This window comes from Alosa alosa, chromosome 15 (genome assembly GCF_017589495.1).
Source record: "Alosa alosa isolate M-15738 ecotype Scorff River chromosome 15, AALO_Geno_1.1, whole genome shotgun sequence".
NCBI lineage: Eukaryota > Metazoa > Chordata > Actinopteri > Clupeiformes > Clupeidae > Alosa > Alosa alosa.
Window position 1 is genome coordinate 8,112,162 of NC_063203.1, and position 23,471 is coordinate 8,135,632.

The 23,471-nt window shown below is 45.0% G+C and overlaps 1 protein-coding gene across 4 annotated transcripts in view; it reads right to left on the reverse strand.

Moving 5' to 3' along the window:
* Positions 1-591: 591 nt before the first annotated feature.
* The window catches only part of sez6b (seizure related 6 homolog b), a 153,484-nt gene continuing 130,604 nt past the window's right edge, over positions 592-23,471 (reverse strand). The window contains exons 6-19 of one of the 4 annotated variants that reach the window (XM_048264410.1): positions 22,287-22,455; positions 21,257-21,423; positions 18,545-18,739; positions 17,325-17,463; positions 9,672-9,868; positions 7,680-7,874; positions 4,960-5,151; positions 4,437-4,631; positions 3,912-3,950; positions 3,660-3,768; positions 3,446-3,542; positions 2,652-2,660; positions 1,807-1,882; positions 592-1,610 (exon numbers count right to left, since the gene is read on the reverse strand). In XM_048264410.1, the coding sequence (XP_048120367.1) occupies positions 1,594-1,610; positions 1,807-1,882; positions 2,652-2,660; positions 3,446-3,542; positions 3,660-3,768; positions 3,912-3,950; positions 4,437-4,631; positions 4,960-5,151; positions 7,680-7,874; positions 9,672-9,868; positions 17,325-17,463; positions 18,545-18,739; positions 21,257-21,423; positions 22,287-22,455 (1,796 nt within the window). In that variant the 3' untranslated portion in view covers positions 592-1,593. Of the gene's footprint in view, positions 1,883-2,651; positions 2,661-3,445; positions 3,543-3,659; positions 3,769-3,911; positions 3,951-4,436; positions 4,632-4,959; positions 5,152-7,679; positions 7,875-9,671; positions 9,869-17,324; positions 17,464-18,544; positions 18,740-21,256; positions 21,424-22,286; positions 22,456-23,471 lie in introns of all 4 variants that reach the window. The other 3 variants (XM_048264412.1, XM_048264411.1, XM_048264409.1) reach the window with 3 other exon arrangements.

Below are 23,471 nucleotides of genomic sequence, written 5' to 3' on the forward strand. Positions count from 1 at the left end.
ATATATATTATAAGAAGTAAGAAAACACATTTGTTTTCATAGCATTACAGTAACATTGCAAGTGACTCAGTGAAACCATTTTATTGTGTCTACCCAATTTACTGAGCTGACTTTTTTTTGTACATTTTTAGTACATTCTTGAACACCTTTAATCTCTGAGCACTTGGATTTAAGCAAAGAGAGAAGCTGAAATAAAACATGTCTTTGTTTTCAAACCAATTGGATTGTAGGGACAGTTGTTGTGACCATCTTTTTGGCACATATTACTGGGATACATTTTGCCTGAACATCAGTGATGACAATAAGGACTGCAGGACTGATACATTGTCATAACCTTTGATATGAGAGTATGAAGCTGACTCAAAATTATAAAAAATATGTGTACATACATAATATAATTTACATTGTAAATCTGTGTGAATGGCTTGTCAGGTCACTGATTTCAACATTGCACAGATCATAATAGATTCATCTTCACTGGTTCTCAAGAAAAACATTTAACTCCAAAACATTTTTGCAGCTTACTTTGGTTTTACAGGTGCATCGGGATCTCTGGGAACCTTTATTAGAAACAAAAATGAAACCACCTGCCATTCTTCAAAGTGTGCCATTTAATATTTGTTTTATTACACATATTACAATACTGTTGAGAGAACAGTTTCACACTTCGCTTTAACCCTTCATTCTCCAAGGTGATTTGCTCAGCAGTCACCAAGTAGCCTAAGATCTGTTTCAGTCCATCACCAGTTTGATTCAGTTTTTTAAAAAACAAAATTCAAGTGATAATAACATTGGAAAATGCCCTCTTAATAATATATCCATTTTCAATATAATAAACATCATAATAATTTAGTAGTGCAAAATAAGTAACACAAGCCGTTATGTTCAGTACAGTTCAGTATACATCCAGACATCAAATGATCAAACATAAAAGTAGGGCTAAGACAAGTATTTTGTTAAAAATGAAAACAGTGGGTGCAGAATACTGTGTAGTGATCTCGCAAAACCCCTCAACAAAGTGTAGACTTACTGTATGTTGCCTGGCTAAACCAGGTGAGGAATGAATATTTGGAGGAAATAATATAAAATTTTCTGTCTGCTCATTCCATCAGTCATCCAATAAATCAAACATCTTTAAATAGATGTTTTTATATATAATAGGATACTATGCAAATGGTTGATTACCAGTGAATCAAAAAGAAAAAGGAAAATATTAATAGTCACCAAAATCAACCTGTGTCTTTATGTACACAGAAAGACTTACATTAATGTTTGATGGGTAGTGTCCTACTGTCAGTGCCATATCATTCTGTTAGGATCAGTCACTGGGTAGAAACTGTACAAACACCACTGCTAGGTCATTGCTATTGAAGCTCTACAAAAATAATATCAAGTCGTCCACACTCTTTACAGTGCTTGCAGAATTCTTCTGAAGACAGATATTTACAGCAGGTTCAGTAAGGGCGTACAGGGAAAAAGGGAGGCGGGACGAGTCACAGGAGAAATGGAAGGTGCCGGAAAAAAATACTTCCACAAGGCATAAAAGGCTTGAATTCCTCCAGGCTGAAAAATGCAGTGTTTTAAATGGAAACTTCATACTCTCTTGTCTCCTGTAAATTACAAACATGTAGGTTTTTACAACACACAAGAAAATGACTTGAAGAAGTCGTGCAGTCAGGATTGATCTCCTTAAAACAACAGAACAAAGATCAAGCCACTAACCAAAGCCAGTGATATGAGAACAGAGCTGATATGAATGTTACATGAATTCAACACAGAGAAAACAAAATGGAGAAGCCCACCCACCACAAATGTCCAATGACTTCTGCTTCAAGTGTTCCTTCTCAAGTTCAAATCCCTTTATTGAGCCTCTTAACAAAAGCTAAAAAAAAACACCCACATGCAAACCCATTTTAATGATGCAAATGTACATTTCTTTAGACAAAAGAAAATGGCAAGGCAAAAAACAATACATGGAAAACAATAGTCTAATAAACATTAAGTCATGGTTTGACAAATGAGTATGAGATAACAGCAAATGGCATCTTAACATGGTGTCATAATAAAGAGGGAAAAAAGGAACAATATTTATGTTTCACACTAGCAATGGGAGTTATGTCAGTTTCCTTAGTAGGTACTGGTATGGCCATAACTTTATGTATAACTATTTGTTTATTTTTTTTGAAGGTGCTCCCTCTTGCCTAATAATCATGCTCAGATGAGCTGTGTGTGAACAGCAGTCGTCACAGATATAAATCGGTTACACCACCGGGTGGCTCAGCAGCACATGCGAGACATTTCCATTTGTACCTGTGAGCAAGGTGACATTGCCATTGTGTTCGCCTCACCCCACCCCAGCTGACCCCGTACCGCTCAGCGCTCCAAAGACACACACATCTGGGAGCAAGAGGCACATGTGGATTTTAGTTTGGGCTGCTCAGATTCATTTGAACTGTTAGTCTAAGCATAGCCACCGCTCTCAGGAGATGTGCCCAATCCCACTGAAATCTAGTGTGAATTATTGGTCTACTAGACCGCTCGGTATACACAGATTGGCAGATGGATTTGAAAAAGAAAAGTGTCTGGACGGCTTAGAACAGAGTGGCTGATGGGAAGAGGTGAAGTTATGCGGTGGTGTCAGGGGGCCTCACCTCGCTGTTCTTCAGGGGGGCAGTCAGAGGAGGAACACAGACAAGAAGCAGTGTTAGCAAAGGAGGCAGGAGAAGAGAGGGCTTATGGGGGCGGGGGGAGCCTGGGATGAAGGCATAGCAAGTCCTTGCCATGGTTGTCCACAGAGAAAAGAAGATGGTGCACTACAAATGGGTTTCTATATTAGCTCCGACAGGAGTGCTGAGAGACTTCAGGATAAGTGGAGCAGCCTAATTAAATCAATACGGATTTAGTTCGCTTTTAATGAGACAAATAATACTTGAAATGCCAGAATTGCCCAAATAGGCCTAAATATACTCCCAATGTAGCAGGATGATTGCATACATATTATTTTGCACACCAAGATGTTATTTCATGGTTATTTGTTTTAGATAAACCTGCAACATGGTGGTGACACACATGCTGTTTTTCAAAGCATAATTTTCTTCAGATGTGAGAATAATGATCAAACCTGAATGAGATATCCAGTATTTGGTCTCACAAATTGGGATCAACATGTTTGTCAAATTACTATTTAACAATGTATTTTGTAACAGTGTATGTTCCTAGACCACAAATGATATAATGATCCTTACATAATCATGATTGTTTCTTTTAAAAATAGATTATGGCCATGCAAAGCCTTCTTTTGGCCATTGTTCAAACACTCTATAATAATTGTGATCTTCAAAATTTCTCAATGCTATTTTAACTTTCTCACACGCACAAAACCCAGAGTATTGACCATCCTCAAAAGCAAGTGCCGGACTCTCTGTGCTGCCCCAGCGATACTTACTGCTGTGTCAAAACTAGGGTTATCAAAAGCCGAATCTCCACTGATGTGGTCGTACTGTGGAGAGGACGTAGACAATCGTAAGGACTTCCCCTGGTACCTGAGGGGGGAAGGAATCATCTCTTCATTATTAAGTAGTGGAAGGATCTAAGCCTGAAGATTCCCACATATAGGTTTTAGAGTTTTGATTTATTTTAGCATACTACACTTGGATTACCTTGAAAAGTAGAAGTAAATTCCTAGAATGACCGCAGTGATGATGGCAACAGGGATGAAGACAGCGATGGCCACATTAGGGCCCTCAATGTTGAGGTAAGCACTTGCAACTGGTCGGGGAAAAAATATCAACAGAGTTGTTCAGAAATGTAGAGCCAACAAGGCACAACACATGAGGCACTCACAATAATTAAGTAACCAATACAATGGACCATTTTTTCAAGTATTTAGAGAGGACAGTGAGAGTACTTACCATCCAATCTCTGCTCATTAATGTACTCGAGTGCGGAGCCTGGAAAATTATACAAAATTTTAGGCACTACAAAATTCAAGTATGTACACACATACATATGCACCAAATTAAACATGTCTGCAAAGGCTATATTGACAAGTCCATACCAGAACATTTCTAGACATGCTGTGTGTTATAAGCAAAGTCCTTTTAGGCAAGTCCCTCCACTCGGCGGCCATATTTTAATGCTTTTTGGCCACGTATCAGGCATCTATTTCGGCAGAAATGCGCGTGCGCAAGGCTTCACGACACAAACCTTGCTCCAGCAGTGAGATCGCAACACATGATTGGCATGATGTATTCACACCACATGATTGGCACAATGTATTCACATGTCGACTTTTTTGCCATGGAAAGGGCAGGATATGTGTAGACAACTGCGTTACAAACTACTCCCATACATTTCTGCAGGATTCAGGATTTTTTGAGTGCTGTGTCTCCTCATTAGAAAGTCTCTCTTATGGGTGTTCCCGTTGCAGTACCCACCTTTGCAGACAGGGGGAGGGTTGCTCCACCATGAGGGGCGTCCCGCCACACAGCGGATTTCAGGCTCTCCCAGGAGCTCGTAGCCCTTCTGGCAGGTGAAGTGCAGCACCTCTCCCGCCTGGTAGAGGCGCTTTTCGGGTCTCAGGGAGCTGTAGGGTGGGGTGCCTGGGTTCTTGCAGGGTTCATACGCATCAGCTGTGCATCAGAAAAGTATACATTTAGCCCACACCAGATGCTTTCCCTCCCAATGCAGCTTGCACGGATGCAGACACATAATACACCTGCGGGCTAAATTAATGACTTTAGATAGACTAATATCATGCACCGCTAACTCTTCTTCCATAACAAAAAAGTTTACACAAAAACAAGTCTTTGCGTTGCATTTAATGTCGAGAAACATTCTAACACACTCATTCTTGTCCACATATATCAAGATGCAAGACCCATTACAACAGTATATTTTTCTTTCAGATCATAATATAGAGGGGACAAGCAGGGGACTACGAGAGGAGTGTTTACTCACGAATGCATTTTGGGAGCCTCTCGCTCCACTTGGGCCCGGAGGAGTCTCGGTTGTAGCAGGAGAGAAGGCTGTTTCCAGAGAGCGAGTAGCCTTTGTTGCAGATGTACTGGATGGTGGAACCCACTGTCATACGGGGACTAGACATCACGCGGCGACTGTGCTCCACTGTTCCCGGATCTGGGCAGGACAGCACTGAAGACACACACAGACATAGATAGGGATAAATATTCAATTACCACCAAGCAGAGAATTAGACATTTTCAAATGTGCTCACAGTGAGGTCAAGTGATAAGTGGTGCCATTTAAGTTGTTTACATTGATGTTTGCAGGAGTATCAAACAAGTAATAGACAATACAAATCTCTTCTTTATTGCACAATCAAAATTACATTATATTATGTACTTTTATGACTTTAAACCAACTTTATTCATTATAATAACAAAATCCTTTTGTTTTAACTATGTTGTGATTTCTTTCAATGACTGCCACATAATCCTATTTCAAGTTATGCTTGCTTTGTTAACTGCACCACTAGAAGGAGAAAACAGATTTGGAAAACCAACTTTGATAAATAATTGTACCTATTTGTGCAATTCCCCTACTCACCACTAGGTGGGGATACAGTTATATTTTTTTTATCTGAGTCGCACACTCTCAAAGCACACATTACCATTACCTCCAGTATCCATTTAATATAAAAAAGTCTGGCAATGCTTCATGTATTCAATCTCTTTTAATTAAGAACTAATAGGGTAAATTAAGTTTAAACTTGAAATGTCTAGACAAATTTGTTTCACACAAATTGCATAAACATAAAACACTTTTCAAACAAATGTGAGAATAATGAACAGCTCCACTCCGCTCCGCTCCCGTTTCAAATAGGTGTAAAGAGAATACGTAATCTGGGCTTTATAATCAGGATCAGCCGCAGATGGACTTTTACCGAGGGGCACGGTGGGAAAAGCTGCTCCTCTCATTGGACATGGAGCACAATGTGCGCAGTTTGCAGTCTGCTCCACTGCTCCGTCAAATTCCCACACGCGCAACTGTAAGCACTTGTGAACTCAGCTGAACTGCACTGCACTGTCTCTGCTCAAAGTCAACCCATCTAATCAGTCTACACAAACACACACACACACAAACACACACACACAGGTACACTACACCTCTGTCTTTGTTTTTTTAGGTATGCGCCCCGCAGTGTGAAATGGTGGCCATTCCTCAGGTCTTATTCTCCCTCAGCGAGCGTGCTCGAAGAGGAGGACGAGCGTGGACAGTGTGTGTGTGTGTGTGTGTGTGTGTGTGTGTGTGTGTCAGAGAGGTAACCCACCCCTGCCTGCGCGGTCTCCAAGCTGAGCCCTGAACACACAGCGCTATGTAATAAAGAGATTACGGCAGCCTCCGCCTCGCAGCGGCGCCCCCGCCAACCCAATTCTCTCCCCGGCAGGAGAGGGGCCAGCGTGTTAATGATGTTGGTGAGTGAAAGCGGCCCGGCGCTGAGCCTGTGGCTCCGGGGAGGCCGGATGCGGAAGCGCCCTGCCGGAGCAGCAGAACCCGCTGCAGGCTCTTTTGTTGGCAGGGGGGGGGGGGAAGGGCCCAGGATCTGGGTTTGGGTTGGTCATGCCTCTCTGATTGTTGTATCCGGTTCGCCGCCAAATATGTGTGCCTGTCTGTGACTGTGTGTGTATGTGACTGATGTTCTGTGTCTTTCTCGGTGTGCCATCTGTGTGTGTGTTGATGGGGATGTGTGTATGTGTGAGGGAGAGCGTACGAGCCAGGAAACCGGGCCAGGTCATTACCGCCGCCTGTCTGTCCTGTTCACACTCAGCCCACCTCTCTCATCGGGATTCCGAGTGGCCGGGGGGGGACACAAGAGACGCTGTCAGCGCCGCACCGGCAAAGACACGACACAGCTGTCACCCCCCCCCCCCTCCTTCTCCTCTTTTAATAAAACACTCAGAGAGAGGAGAGGTGGAGGCTGTCACAGGGGTGGAGGTGGCACTGGAGAGAGGGCTGAGGGTGGGGATCCAAGAGCGGGGAAAGAGGCATGGCTTACAGAAATAGTTCGCCCAAGGTGGAGTGCAAAATGCTGGGGAGGAGAGGAGTGTGAATTGAATGCGCCCCCTTATCTCCAAAGGCTCGCCGAGAGAGCAAGTTATTACCAACGAAAGCATCCCACTCGCTCTCCACTGTCTTTGACTGTACATACAAGAGGGATGGAGGAGAGGCAAGCAGCCACTTGCTTGTACAACTCCAACTCCAACTCCAGCTTGACAGCCCCATCTTGGGTCCACGTGGCACGGTGTGGGCATCTCAGAGCGGGCATAGAGGGGGGGATCGTAAAAAATCCTGTGATAGCTCGAGTGTGTGTGGAGAGAAACAAGAGGCAGAGAAGGAGCTGGAGGGGAGAGAGATAGAAAGAGAGGCTAGAGTGTAAAAGGAGGAGGAGGTAGAGAGAGAGAAGATATATGGGGGTCAGAGGAGGAGCAGCGCATCAGGCCGCAGTCAGATTTCCCCATCGCCTTTTCCTCTCCGCCTTTCCCTTGACCTCGATGGAAAAAAACGCCATGAGGTCAAGGAAAGATGTGAAGATGAATTCACAAGGAGAGATAGAGGCAGAGAGAGAGAGAGAGAGAGAGAGAGAGAGGGAAGGAGAGAGAGAGGGAGAGAGATTGACAAATGGGGGTCGCAGGAGGAGCAGAGGGACAGGGCTCTCTTACCTCTCTCACAGCTGGGCAGGTCTCCGCTCCAGGTCAGGTCCCACTGGCACATGAGCATCTCCGTGCCAACCACCTCAAAGCCCGGGTAGCACTGGTAAGTGACCACTGTGCCGTGGACCAGCTCGGGGTGAGAGGTCGTCTTCCAGCCGTTGGTGATCTCGGGCAGCTCGGGACAGGTGTCATTGCGCGGCACCTCTGCAACAGAGGAGGATGACACAAAGGACAAGAGAGGTGGAGGACAGGAAAGAGAAGAAAAGAGGGAGGGAGAGAGGGAGGGAGACAGAAAGAGATGGGAGAGGGAGAGAGAGCAAATAAAGGAGAGAGCCAGAGGAGAAAAAGAGGTGAAGGAGAAGAGAGGGAAATAAAAAAAGGGCAGCAAGAGGAGTAGACTCACATGAATGATTGGAAAAGAAACCTCACAGCTGGACGCCGCACAGTCCATTATTTCTCCAGAGAATCTGATAACACGTCTAGCGCGCTGGGTTATAGATAGCCGCCCATACAATAGTGGCGCGCTCCGTCTCTCAGTGACCAGAAACACAGCAGACAAAGGGGGCACATGCTCTCCTCGGAGCGAGCGAGCGAGCGAGCAAGAGAGGCAATCCAGCGGAAGGCAGCAGTTTTGTTGTGATTATGAAAGCTGCCCCGTGCCAAGGGTGAAGGGCTGCCACGCTGTTTGCTGATGCCTATTCATCACATGGCAACGCAGTGGAAGGGGGCGCGGCGCTCGACGAATGTGTCTAATCAGTGCAAGCCCATGCTGTAATTGGTTATGCCTCCAATAGGCCAGAAATTCGGTGCACCTGCCACCTGCGATACTTGGCCGGGATTTTGTTGTTGTTTCTTTTTTTTTTACCCCTCCTATCTCTCCCCTCTTCTTCCTTTTCATCAGACGGGGCGTGAAATGCCTGCAAAGCATCCAGCTTTCTCTCCCCTGTGAGTCATCAGCATTCAGCTGCTCTCTCTCCCTCCCTCTCTCTCTCTCTCTCTCTCTCTCTCTCTCTCCCTGGCGAGGAATTCATTACTTGTTATCAGATTTTTATTTATATGTAGTTTGGCACCAGACCTATGCTGCTGCGGCAACTGGAGTGTCTTGGCGGCTCCAGGAAGATCTCTCAGTCTGGGGCTTGTGTGTTGCTCTCCATCCTCCTCTTCCTCTTCCTCCTCCCCCTCTTTCTCCTCCTCCCCTATAGAGGCCCCCGGTCCTCCAATTTACCGGCCCTCACTTTCCTACCCAGCTCCCTGTAATGATTTCATATTAGGTTGGGAGGATCTCTCCGTGGTGTCTTCTGCCATATCTCTAACAAGCAGCTAATTAGTGTGCTTCACTTTTAATTAGCACGCTCAACACAGACTGCAAAAGCTGCATAGAGGCAGTCTGAGGAGCAGTTTATTTTTATAAGTAGGAGAGGGGTGGTGGTGTGGGATGGACATGCACTGGACACGACCTTTAGCAGGCCTGCTGTCAGGGGGTCAAGGGCTACAGATGACCCGTGCTTCCAAGGCCAAGGCGTGGGGGGGCATGCAATGGACTGTATTTTACTGGTGGTGCTGGAGTGGGTGTGGGTGAAAGGCCCCATTTGGCCCCAAGTCCCCTTGTCCTTCCATACAGAAGGAGGGCACCACAGAACCGGGTTGGTGTGGGATGGACATGAACTGGACAGGACCTCAGGATGAACCTGTTTACTGACCACAGAGATGTGGTTAGAGAGAGCCCAGAGGAATATTTTGCTGTCTTCTCTTTATCTCACAGACCCAAATAAGCCATTATTAAGAGCCTGCTGTATTCTGGACTGTTTCTTTTAAATTGTAGTATTGAAAAGATTAAAAGAGGACGTGAATTTAAGATCTTAAGCTGACTGGACTTGGGTTGAGACAAGAGAGGAGGGCTATTTCTCAGCCGTTGACATGAAGAATATCTTATATTCGTGCTTAATTGAGCTCTAGGCAGAGTAGAGATTTGAGGTTCTTTTCCTCTGGGTGGGCCCATACCGAAGAAGTGCACCACAAATCCGTTGTTGTAGCCGTAGATGTTGGTGGCGGGGTCGGACTGGAACTGGATGGTGACGTCGGCCGTAGTGGTGTAGAGCTTGAAGCGGGGTCGCGTGCCGCTGTACTGACCCAGGATCTTGGCGGTGAGGTCATCGCCATCGTAGAAGGTGAGCAGGTCATTCTTTCCCATGTGGAGGCTGTGGAACATACACACACACACAGAGAACTCTTTAACATTCTACTTCAGCATTCTGCCCTCTCCCCTCTGTGTCTGCCTCTTCCTCTCCTCTGCTGCTCTCCCCTGATTCCTCACCTTTATTTTCACACATTCTTTTTGTTATTATCTATCCCACAGCTTTTTATGTATGGATTTTGCATTGTGTGTGTGTGTGTGTGTGTGAGAGAGAGAGAGAGAGAGAGAGAGGGAGAAAGAGAAAGAGAAAGAGACAGAAACAGAAAGATAGAGAATGTCTATATGTGTGTGTGTGTGTGTGTGTGTGTGTGTGTGTGTGTGTGTGTGTGTGTGTGTGTGTGTATATGTGTGTTTATTTAATTTAAGATGTCCACCTGCTTTTGAAAGCAAACACGCAGCTTTTTAAAGCATTTCCAGCAGCCGCACTGATGAACCAGGAAGAGAGAGAGAGAGAGACTTAGAGAAAGAGACAGACAAAAAGAGAGCGAGAGCATTGACGTCTTGGCGCCTATTGAACCCCAGGCTCCCACCTGCCAGCGTGCCCCCTGCCTCCGCCGCCTCTCACCTGTATTTACAAACGGCTGGGAAAAATCAATCCCACTCTGCAGCGCTCAAGCTCCAATAAGCCTATTCTGTCTCAGAGATGCGGCAGTCTCTACAGCTGCGCCATCACAAAGACAGCATCTTTTTTTTCTTTCTTTCTTCCTCCCTGGTCACCCTGGGCAGGATCCTTTAGTTTGTGTGTGTGTGTGTGTGTTTTGTGTGTGTGTTTACTTCTGTTTCCCTGTCTAAAGGCATTCGGATGACATTTTCAGTGATTGAATCCACTTCATTCTCCTCAGTGACCATTGTCAATGGTGCGTTTGAAAGCGCTATTTCATTTTAAAATAGACACTGTTGAATGTGTGGGTGTATACGAAAAATTCAGATGTCCCTTCATTAACTCAAATACTTAGAGGAGTGAGGATTTTTTACTCCATGGCTTTTACTCATTCTATGGCTGAGCTGTGCTTTATCTCTATCCACATCAAAGGAAGGTCATCTTGGCAGAGACAGTCGGCCCATACTACAATGGCCCTCAAATCTCCAGAGCCCAGAACCGTCCAAAGAGTTTTAAAGGAAACACTCCAAAATACTCAAACAGGAAATAATAGAAGGAAGGAATTCAGAAAAATTGAGCGCACAGTGATGCATAAAATTCACACTGTGTATAGGAAGAAGCCAAAGAAAAAAAACTGGTCAGGGTTTTGACAGCATGGACACCATATCTCTGCCACCAATGGTCCCCAATGTGGCACTGTCCCATAAGAATATGCCCATCACAGCCATAGAGGCAATGGTCCACTCAGATAGGGAGAGCTGACACGCATAGTCTGTCTTGTCACTAATTAATCACAAGTGGCCAGTGATGGAACTCATTACAGAGGGGAAAAAGAACAATTAATCATCCTCCCTCTCCCCTCTTTCTGCGGAGGCAAGGCTTTCAGACGGCATGGATGCAGATTGATGTCCTGGGATTTTAACGAGAGCAGGTGGCGTGTGGAGTTATTGCGTTCCTGTGTCGCTACATTTCTGATGTCTTCGTAATGGTGTGTTTAATGTTGGTCTATGCAAGACTTGTTATTGCTACCATGTGGGTTCTTAACATGTCATTTATTGGTACAGGTACAGTTGGGCTATATATGCTATGTTTATTGTTATTGTGATGGAGGGGTGGCAGGTGTTTTGTATACTACCGTATATAGTTTGTACTTTTTGAAGGCTGGTGTAAAACTACAATATTGTCCCGCTGAGTACGTTCACATACACATACCCACATTAATACTGGTACATTCTGAGCATACATACATGCATACATACATACATACATACATACATACATACATACATACAAACATCCATACAAACATACACTAGCACTCACACATACTCTTTTATGATGTGTGCACAATCCAGCACAACATTATTGTGTCCACGTGTACATTGTGTATGTACTCTACTCAACTACACACACATACTCAACAGACACACACACTCACTCTCACACACTCAAAGACTCAGGGGAAAAGCAATCAGAATCAGATCCAGCTAACCCCTGCTCCACAGCATGACAAAAGACACTTTGGTGGGCCGTGTATCGTTTTCCATCAGGAGTTTTTCTCAAACACAAAAGCACTTCACCTGCACTGAACAGCCGACGGGGTCGAAAAACAACAAGCGTCATTGTCTCAGCTCATATTGAATTTGTCGCGATAAAGTCAAACTCGGCTTTGCACATCTGCGCGCTGTGTCGGCCGCGGAAATCAATCATGCTTTCCATTTTGCTGTGGGTAATTTCATTTGGTTTAATCAGAAAGCGTGGGCTCGGCGCGACTCCACTCGGCCCATGGCACAGCTGCCTCCTCCAGCCCCTCACAGAGCATTACACTTTCAAGCCGTGAAATCCGGGAGGCATCCTTCCCTCAAAATCTCTCTCTCTCTCTCTCTCTCTCTCTCTCTCTCTCTGTGAAAAAAAGAAAACAAATGCAATTTGTTTCATGAAAAAATAAAAGCAAAAGGGAGAAAACCAATGACACAGGGCTTGTTCTCCGCACACAGAGGACCTGGGAGATGTAAATGGCAGCAGATACTCCGCTGCTCTCCACGCACCCCTTGGCACAGGAAGTCCGAGGGCCATGTTCATTTATCATCCGCACCAGTCGATGGCACGTATTAGGATTCCCTCCAGGAGGAAAAATAAAGGTGGGGGAGGAGGTGAGGAGCCCCTCTGGAGGATGATGAAGGAAAGCAATCCTCGAGAATCCACCAATCACCTCATTCAGGAGTCACTCAGCCACCATCCCCCCCATACGCACGCATGCATGAACACACACATACGCACGCACGCACGCACACACACACACACACACACACACACACACACACACACACACACACACAAACACACACACACACCACTACTCACACATGGCTGTGCATGTGTGGCTTTTTGAGGAATGGGGAGCCAGTGTTTTAATGACCATTAAAAAAAAGAATATAGTGATGGCTTAGATAAATCTGCCTGAACGACCCAGAGGAAAATCCTGTCGTTCTCATCAAATCTCAAAACAACAGAGTGACTGCGGGCTGCCTGAGAGTCTGAAACAGTCTCTATTCTCCTTTGAAATGTCAGTTCAGCCCCATGCCCTTGAAACTGAAATTCAAACACTTTTCTAAAACAATAATAAAAAAAAAAAACTCTGTGTGTATGAGCGTGTTTACGTGTGAGGAGACACACATACACAAACTGGCATGCGTAACAAAGAACACCGTGAGGGACACACACAGTACTCATTGACTAAACATGGCAAAGGATCTAATTTAGCCCCTCAGCCCGTGGTAGTTTTCTTTTCTTGCATTAATAAGAAAACGGAGAGCAACGAGTGCAAATGGAATGAAACAAAGCCCTTCACTCAAGCCGACCTGCAGCAATGGCAGCCTTTCAAAACCACACTGGAGTCTTATTGAGCACTGCCAGCATTATTTAAGGTGCAGGAGTGTGCTCATACAATCATTAATACGTTTTTTTTTCTCCCAACAAAGAAACTAAACGAGTGGGTCATTGTTCTCAGCTGATATCCATTTTTAATTACAGAGTTAAATATTGGTCTAGCTCCGAGCCAGCACTCTGGCGAACTGCCGAGCGCCTAGCGGAAAAAACATGATTTATTAAGAGCGAGCCAAATGTCATGCTTCCCCGAGGATAGCTCCCACACCCCCACAGTGACCAGTTCCTGAGCCAGGCCCAGCCACCCACCCCGGGGCACAGGGAGTGAGGGGGTGGGGGGGGGGGGCGCAGTTAGAAAGATATAAAGTGGAGGTGAGACAAAGACAAAAAGAGATGAAGTGCGATGCTGAGGGAGGAAGAGAGAGAGAGAATTGGAGAGGAGGTGTTTAAGAGATAATAGAGGAGAGGGGTGCACATAAAGCTAGACTGGACTGGCATAACTTGACTTATTATTTTATAATATCTGTCAAAAATCATGATCCATGTTTTACTTCTCTGATCTGTGTCCTCTACCCTTTTATGATCTCTTTCACTTTAAGTTGACGTGTGTGCCACTAAATCAGATCATCACCGTAACGCCAGTGCAAACGAGGCTCTGAGCGGCTTCATCACCTAAACTACACGGCTAGATTGAGATCCACTGCACTTGTATCAGTTCCTCAGCTCTCACTGCCACAAACAGACTGAGCCTGGGCAGGTGTGCAGGCTGTCACCTGTGCTAACCCCCCACTCCCACATCCCCCACAGCAAATGAGTGCAGCACTCACAACAAGAGTCACGCACGCCTTCCTGTTTCTGGTAAATTAATTAATCATCTGTCATTACGCACTGAGTTGCCTGGTAATTGTGAGCTCATGGTGTGTGTGTGTGTGTGTGTGTGTGTGTGTGTGTGTGTGTGTGTGTGTGTGTGTGTGTGTGTGTGATGAATTATTACAGGGGAGAAAGACCATGCTCATTACTAGCGTAAAGCATTCTTAAAGCTCTGTAATGAGGCCCTGCACACCATACACAATGGGGGTCCCAGCACAGATCTGTGTGCCTCTGGTCTGAGTCCAGTCTCCGGCTATGGAGAAAATGGCCTGTGCTCGCAGAGGGAAAGCCCCTGCTATTCACAAACACATTAGACCAATGACTGGCAGCGAACAGATTTTTTGCTAGGCGAGCCGTGTGAGCGCTGGGGTGGTTTAGCAGCGCCTTATGGACTCTCGCTGTTTCTTCCATTTGCTCTCTCTCGCTCTAACTCTCACTCCAACTCTCCTCTTTTGCTCTGTCCTCTCGCTCTCTCTCTCTCTCTCTCACTTTCTTTCTCTCTCTCTGAGGAGAGCGATGTCTGTAGCATGTCCCCCCCCCACCTCCCTCATTTTCGACCCATCTGTATTTCTCATTTGATGCGCCCGGCTGATGATGTCCCATATGCTGTTTGACAAATCTGGTAATTTACAGATGAAGGAGGGAGGCGGCCGGCTGGCTCGGCACAGCGTGGCCCGCTGAGGCGGGGTGACCCAGGGCAGACCCGGCCCAATCCATCTGCCTCACCCGGGCCTCTGCGCTCCATCAATAGGAGCGGTTTGTTCCCTCCCAGCTCTCCTCCTACCTTTGATCGCCTCAGCAGTTTAACAGTATGGAGAAGCCAGTTGGTACTTGTGTTGAAAAAAAAAAACCAGGACGGAGAGAGAAAAGAGCAATAGAAAAAGGGTTGAAAACTAAACACAACAAAGAGAAAGGGGATGATAAGGAAGGAGAGGAAGAAAAAACAACTCAAAACCAAGGGCTCTTTCAGGTGGCGCAGATATTTCATTTCCTCTGTTGTTGAGAGAAAAAGAGAGAGAAAGAGAGAGAGAGAGAGATAAAATGAATGTGAGCTTGAGAGGCGTTGGCAGTGGAACATCTTCTCATTTCGCCTCAGCAGACCTTACACAGGCGACCAAATTTTCATCAGCAGAACCGATAACGGGCAAGGTGCCCCCACGTGCCTCGGTCATCCCCGAAGGCTGTATCTGCTCTCATCACCTCTCGCAAGCCAAACCATCGAGAAATTAATTACGCCGACCACTTCAGACGTGAAAAACATCTAGGATGCCATTTACTACGTCGCAAAACACAATGTACCCGCTGTGGCGCTCGCGGGGAAGCCAAAAAAAGATAAAGACGAAGAAGAAGCAGAAGACAATGGCAAAAGGAATCCTATGCAAATGAGCGAATCTTAATTAAGGGAGGCAAATTATTGAATGCATGAATAATCTATCAGGGCCTGACACAGCAGGGCCTCCTGTTCGGAGGCTTCACCTGACGGAGTGATCACAGAAAACACTCGTTTTTCCCTGCTCGACATAATTGATTCGGTGGAGAATCACCTTTGGAAGGAAGGGGGGGGGGGACGAAATAATTAGTTCTCCGTCGAGTTTGTTATTAACCTTTGTCCGCCTGCTACTTATGTGTTCCACTCATAAGCACAATGTTCTTTCATCTTCCTTCTCTACACCTTTAATCCAATTTCTTTAAACGTGCCACGACCATTAGCTCTTTATTCTCTCCATCAATTAAATCTCTCTCTCCATTTCTCACTGTGTCTTGTTCTGTCATTTTGTCTCGCTCATTTGTCACAGTGTCTGTCCCGTTTTTGCACGGCGGCGGCGACGACGACGCAAGGGACGACAATCTGGCATTCATGTTTCTCCTGATGGGCTTGCTCGACACGTCTGCGAAAAAGACACAAAAGAAAGAAAAAACAAAGTGGGAATTCTTGCACTCTGCTTCTCCTCCTCCCCCCCACAATTCCGCAGGCTTCCTCAGCAGCTGTGGGGTACAGAAACGGGCCAGGTGATAGAGCCATTCTGTGGGGTACAGAAACGGGCCAGGTGATAGAGCCATTCTGTGGGGAGCGTGATGTGAATGCGAAGCCGGGCATCACAGGGTTTGACACTAACATCTTAAGAGTAAGAGAGAAAACAATCCCTCTGTGACCAGGCAAGCTTTATCTGTCTTTCCTATCCCCTCTATGCACACGCAGCAGAGCCACATCTGACTGCGCAAAGGAGAGAAATCAGAGCACCGGCAAAAAGGCAAAGGCACCGACTGCATTCTTCCCGTCAGGGTGCTCCTTGGCAGCCTGGCTAAAAGTGATCATCTAGCCAATGAACTGATGAACAGTCCATGCAAATCAGCAGATGTGAGTTGCAGAAAGACAGACGCTGGACTCTGAGAGGGGGTTGGACATAAGCAGAGAAGCACAGGGATGGGAAAAATGTATAATGGTTCTGAGCTCTGTGAATGAATCCAATTATGGACATGGATATTGGCTTCTGTTTTGATGCCCCTGAGAAATTTGCAAGACAGCTGTGGACAAATGCATCTAAATAATCTCAGAACTAACCTCAGAGCTGTGAATTGACAAGAAATGCCATCTAATTCAGTGAGCCAGCTTGAATCTGACACTTGGGGGTAATTTCAGTAATATAATGTCCAATATTGATTGTCTGTTCTACTCAGAGTTCACCATTTGTATTACAGGTAGCCTAATGATATAGAATTGATGCAGATGTAGTATTAGGTTGCTTCTAATCCTGTAGCAAATCAACATGTATTTCATCTGTCAAAGGAAATATGTGTGTGTGTGTGTGTGTGTATGTGTGTGTGTGTTTGAGTGTCAGTGTGTGTGTGTGTGTGTGTGTGTGTGTGTGTGTGTGTGTGTGTGTGTGTGTGTGTGTGTGTGTGTGTGTGTGTGTGAGTGTGTGTGTGTGTGTGTGTGTGTGTGTTTGCCTGGTATCAATACCTGACACAGAGACTGGCAGGCAACAAGTCAGATTGACATCACTGGCTCGTTTCCGTTAATCCCCCTCACTGGCCTACAGTATCTCTCCCCCCTTTTAAGACTGGTGATATACTGGTGAATCACACAGGCTCAGGCACGTACACTTGGATGTCCAGCATGATCCTCTTGTCCTCCTCCACGTGGATGCCCCAGATGCAGTCCTGGCCTTTGTCGTACGCCTCAGGCCAGTTTGGAGACAGCACAACCCCAGCGGAGTCTGTGATCTCCCCACTGCAAACAGCTAAAAACACACACTACATGTTTTAAACACACATGCTTAACACACACACGTTACCTCTCTCTCTCACACACACAAACACACACACACACACACACACACAGACTCACACTCACACACAAGCATGCATGCTCCCACACATACAAATGAAGCATACAGGTCCACCTACACACATGGCAAGTGCTTTTACATGGCACACAGTGGAAATACCTACAGTACAAAGTACAAACCACTCTCTCATACACACACACACACACACACACACACACACACACACACACACACTGGGAGATGTACATTCAGTAGGTGTAAATGAAATTATTGAAGGTCATCTCTGGCTGGGATCAGAGGGAATTCATTTGACGGAGACCCAGAAATATTACTTCTGAGAGGAGCAATGACTCCGACTCAAAGAGGACCCCATGGGATTTGCACTTAATCTCTCACTGGCCCTCCACTCTTCCATCTTGTATGCCACACATTTTATTTTTCTTTTCTTTTCTTGAAGAATCAGACAATGGCTGTTGTTTGTGACCCCTTGGCTTGAGCCAGCCCAGATTAAATCCCTTTCGATCCCGAGTCCACTGGGGCACTTTAGGATGTGGCTGGACCGACGGGCCGGATAAGATGGTGCTGTGCGCGGGTGGCAAACCTGCACTAATACCAAACATGCGCCTCAGGAAGAGGCTCAGGCGAAAGGCTCTCATGGGCCGTGACCCTGTGGCTAAGGCCTGCCCAGGTCACCAGAGCACAGGTGGATTACTCCGTAAAGGCTTTAGAGAGATGGAGGTGAGATGGAGGTGGATGAAGCTGTTTTCTGTGACGCATGTGTGGTGCGGACGGGATCAGATGATATTTTTTATGTGTGGACTGTTTCTGTCTAGTTATCTTGTCCATCTCGGAATCTTAAAATGGATCAGGCTGGAACAAGCACACACACACACACACACACACACAAACACAAACATTCATGCATGCACCATAAGAGATACACACAGTCCAATACACACACATATAGATGTATGTCTACAGGCACCATAAGAGATGCACACACAGTCCGATACACACACACATATAGACGCACCTCTACAGGCAGGCTCGGTCTCGTTCCACTGTGGGTTGTTTGGGTCCATGCACTCGATGATGACAGATCCCTGCTCCAGGGTGTACCCGGGGTCACAGGTGAACTCGGCCACGGTGCCCACTGCGTAGGTGCTGTCGCTGCTGGTGAAGTTGCCATACTTGACAAATGGCTCGTAGCAGTGTCCAGGCCCAAAGGCTGAAAGGAGAAAGCATTAATCAGGACAGACAAAACAAAAAGATAGACCTACTGCTATCATAAACCAATCAAGCATTAGAGACCTAGATCATTCCAAGCAGCACCAACGATGATGATGATTTTCTTTTTTGTTACTAACAGGAGAGTGCTTCAAAAGCATCCAGATTCCAGAGCTATTTTTTTACCAACCACTGCAGTGTAGAATCACTGAAAGGTACTGCTGCCGAGTAAACAAACCCACTCAAATAAACAAACAAACAAAAACGCCTGGTTGAGCTTTTAATGTTTCCTGAGTGGAGCTCAACGCAAGTCGACAGGGACCACACTGCAATGAGGATGTTCAGGCAGCAGCACTAAAGTGTCTGATGTTTGGCATTGATATGCCTGCAGGTGCTTCCCTGTTCTAGCACGCCCCAGACTGGAGAAATTTGTAACATTTGAGCGTTTGGTCCGTCGCCGAGGTGCTTCATATTCCACACCAGGTCCACGTCGGAGCGCACACAGGTGATTCAGCCAATTATAGAAGCTCTTTCCCATCTTAGCACCAGTCACATCACCCATGCATTATTCAGATTGGCAACAGTAGATCCTCAGACTATTTCGCCCTCCATCGCGAGGAGGAATTGATTCATTTTCAACCCCATTCCAATGATTTCCCTGGTATCGCATTATCAAATTCAATGTGATTCAAAAAAAAAGGAGAAAAGGGGGAGGGGGTGGGGGCAGCTGGTTCTGAGTGAATCTGAAAATATGCAGGTGTGCCGGTTGGCAAAAGAAGTTCATGAAAATCAGCAAATGAGCCTTTTCTAAAGTTGTGGGTGAGAGAGTGCATTCACATACGGCACCAGCTTAATTTTTTATGACGAGTCAAGAGCTGGGATTTGCAAGGCCCTCATAGCTTATTAGTTTTGATAACCAAGGTCAAGCAATGCAGGGGAAAACAGCAGAGCTGTTTATGAATGCTGACAGGGCAAACAAATATTAAAATGTTTTGACTCCAAAATCAGCCTAGCATATCAAACAGGTATTGGATTGAATGCGAGAAAATTATGCATTTCTGGAAACATCTTTTGAAGGGTGTAAATTTATCATATTTTTTGTCCCCTTAGGTCACCAGTGACTCATGCAATAAAATGTGCAAGTATATTCTAGTTTATTCTAAATAATTTTCATTACAAACATATACATTTAAAACATAGGAAAAATGTGATGGCACTATTATTAATAACCATGCCAAATAAAACATTTATTTACAGCTCATACCTCACAATATGCTACAGAATGGCATTCATTCATATGGGCAATATAAATGTGGAGGGTTTTTGTATACACTTTTCCTGAATGAGCCACCACACCATCTGCAACAGTATAAGTGCTGTTCTGTAGGCTACTAATGAACGACTGCCTACAGACTGAGCTGTATTACATAATGGACTTAAAGAAAGCCAAAAGGCTATATACATTTAATAACACTTGGAAAATGTAATTTGATTGAGCCATTGAAAAATGCATGTAATTGGAATCATCCTCCAATTATATTAGCATCCAATTATAAAATAATTTTTGCATTGTATGGCATATGGCAGCTTGTGCCCGATTTTATTATTTCCATTCCTTTTATAAATATAGAAGTGCTAATAGGTACAGTATATGTCAGGAAATATATTTTTTAATGAATATAGGCTTGAAGAGAGGAAAGAAAAATATTTCAAATGCCAGAAACAATGGTGTGTGTATGTTTGCTCCAAAACTTCAATGTAACTGCCATGAAGGATGGCCTCATTCATTCTCTCTGATTACCCATTAATTTATGCACTGATGGATTTGATTTGGGACACAAAACAGCAGGGGTGCCTGCTCACACACTGCAGTGAGGAGAGAGGAGGGGTACCTGTATGTTTTAGGCTACCAGACTCAAAACAATGAAAGTGGAAGAGAGGCCTCTAGGAGGCGCAGTGAGGCTTGGTGCCTTTGTGCACACGGGAGCCCTGGACCTGGAGGAGCATGTGGGGCATGAGGGCCTAAAATCTCCAGCCTCCTCACTGCTGGGGGGGCAGATCAGGTCACAGCATTGGGGAAAAGTATTCAGAAGGACAGGTCAGTTGAAATGTCCGCCTACTGATCTCATTTTATATTTATTTATTTGCTTCGATTGGTGTTGTGCTTCTCTTGAAGAAAACAGAACTTTTGCTGAGGAAGTTAATGGTAGCTCACAGTTCTTTTTTAAAACTGATTCCTACCCAAGGCTGTTTTGATCAAGAATAGGAGGAAGAGAAAATGCCTACTGGGTGAGAATGTAGATTCTCAGCTTCTTGGCTGCCCTTGAATACCCACATGTTCATTCAGAGATACAGTTTGTAAAATATCCCAAATATCAAGATTAGCAATTATTTTTTAATTTCATATTTTGATTTTTTTAAATTCATTATAATACATTGACAACAGCATTATTTTTGAACATCAGAATTGCTTAACTATTATATTTTTGCCGTTGTGATTATACCAGCGGAGATTTACCTTCATATCTAATGGCCGTGCCAGTGGAGGTTCCGGATCCATCCGTGGTGAGCTCCACAAACAGGTGCCTGGAGCTGCTGGCGATGCCCTCGTTGGGCAGGTACTCCACCTCATACGAGTCATACAGCGGGGGAGAGTCGATGTGGTTCCCATTTTTAATCAGCAGTCTGAACACAGATAACAAAAAATGGCACCCAGGTGTCTGCTTATTAGATACATGTCAAACACTTTGAAACAACCTGCATAACAAAAAACAAAGAATTTTCCTCTGTGGTAAGAGGCTGGCTCAATGAATATGCAGACCAAAGTCAAATTCCGAGTTCAGAGTCTAAAAAACCCAGGAAATGTCAATGCAAGGTTATTCCTATGTACTGTCTGCTACAGGTGATGCTAACATATGCCACTGACAGAGAATATTTGACATCAATGTGCTAATATGACCATATGCTACATTTCTTTCGATCTGATTGGCTGCTGCTGGCCAGAGCATAGTGTATCTCTCCCAGTTCACCCGAAACACGGGAGAATGATGACTACAAAGAAGGCCAGCAAGTGGTCTCATTAAAAGTCCATTAGTTGATTCTGCCCCTGGACATGGTGGGCATTGCTCATAAAATATAATTCAATCTGCCCCTTCTGAGACTCAAAAAGGGCGCCTAATCGCTCACTCCATTTGTGTAAATGTAGCCCTGCTCCTCACCCCGTCAATCTGCTCCATCAGTATTAACACACATTCGCACATGTTTTCCTTTTCAAGCCTCTCCTGTGAAATCAAATACCTAACATCAGCCTTGGTCAGTCATAGATGTGGCGCTCGACATGTGTGTGAGCAAACGCAGGTGTGTGCACATGTGAAAGAAGCGTCACAACGCCTGCAGAGAGGAGCATCAGGGGTCCCCAAAAAAAACTCTTTGCTGCCTGAGGATGATTCAACTAATGAACTAATTACTCTCCCCACTACTGCGAGCCCTGTGGTTTTTCACTAGCACGTAGAGAGAGAAAGAGAGAGACAACAGCGGGTAATACCGACCTGTCATCGTCCTCGGCAAGGGCCACTTTCTCGAAGTGGACATGCAGCCGGTGGCTCTCGGGGGCCTCCAGAATCCAGTGGCAGGTCAGGTTGTTGCTGTAGTTGCCAGGGAAACCAGGAGAGACGATGCGTCCCACCGTGGCGTTCTTTACCATCCCTCCACAGGAAGCTGGGAGGAAAAAGGGACAGACAGAGCACGTAGCACGAAGGACAGAGAAACGAGAGAGACACACAGGTGTGAGAGGAGACACTGTCTGGGTGTAAGGCAGCAAAGCCTATTTATTTCCATGTTTATTTTCTTTGTATTTCTTTCATTTTTTTTTTCCTGTGCATCTGTTTTCCTTCTGCAGAGACAGGGGACCCCTAGGAGCACTTGAAACGGTATTAGAATGAAAAAGTAAACGTAAGCTTGACACTCATTTTGGATAAGTATTCCATGTGTATACTGTAGCACCGACTGCAAGGGAGATGCTTGAAAAAAGTAATAAAAAGACGGAATAAAAACACTGTGTGGGGAATATTAACAGACTTTTTATTTAGATTTAAATAAATTTGTGAGCCTGCCTCTCTGAATATTTGATAAAGTTGTGAATTTCATTGTGAGCATGTATATGGACAAATTACAATGTGTGTGAGAGTATTGGTGTTCACACAACAAACTAATCTGTCTGTTTACATACATACATGTGTATGCTGCTTTTCACTTTAGTTTATATACTTTCAATGAAAAATTATAAAGACAAATGACAGTATGAACTTTTGAGGTGTTGTGGTGGAAGGTCATCAAATCGGCCAGTTGATAAGTAGAAAATTGAGCTTATTACTTCAAGAAAAATTCACCAATAACACTTATGTTAAAGCAAAAAAGGAGCTTTCAAGCAGGCAGAATTCGATGCAAAAATGTTTTTATTAATGCTAGCAGCAATGCCAACAGCAATAAACCATGAGTGTATCTCAAGAAGGCACTCCCGAACAATGGTTTAACTCCAATACCTATACCCCTCCAAAATGCTGACACAACACTACCCCGAACCCACAGGTGACGTTATGAAAGGATCGTTGTTCGGTCTGATCTTCGCAAGACAGCAATATTGCTGTCAAGGGTACAAACTTTTCACCTTAAGTTTACAGGAAGTTCAGGGGTGTACAGAGTGATCACAGGTCATACATTGTGCATGAGTTAAA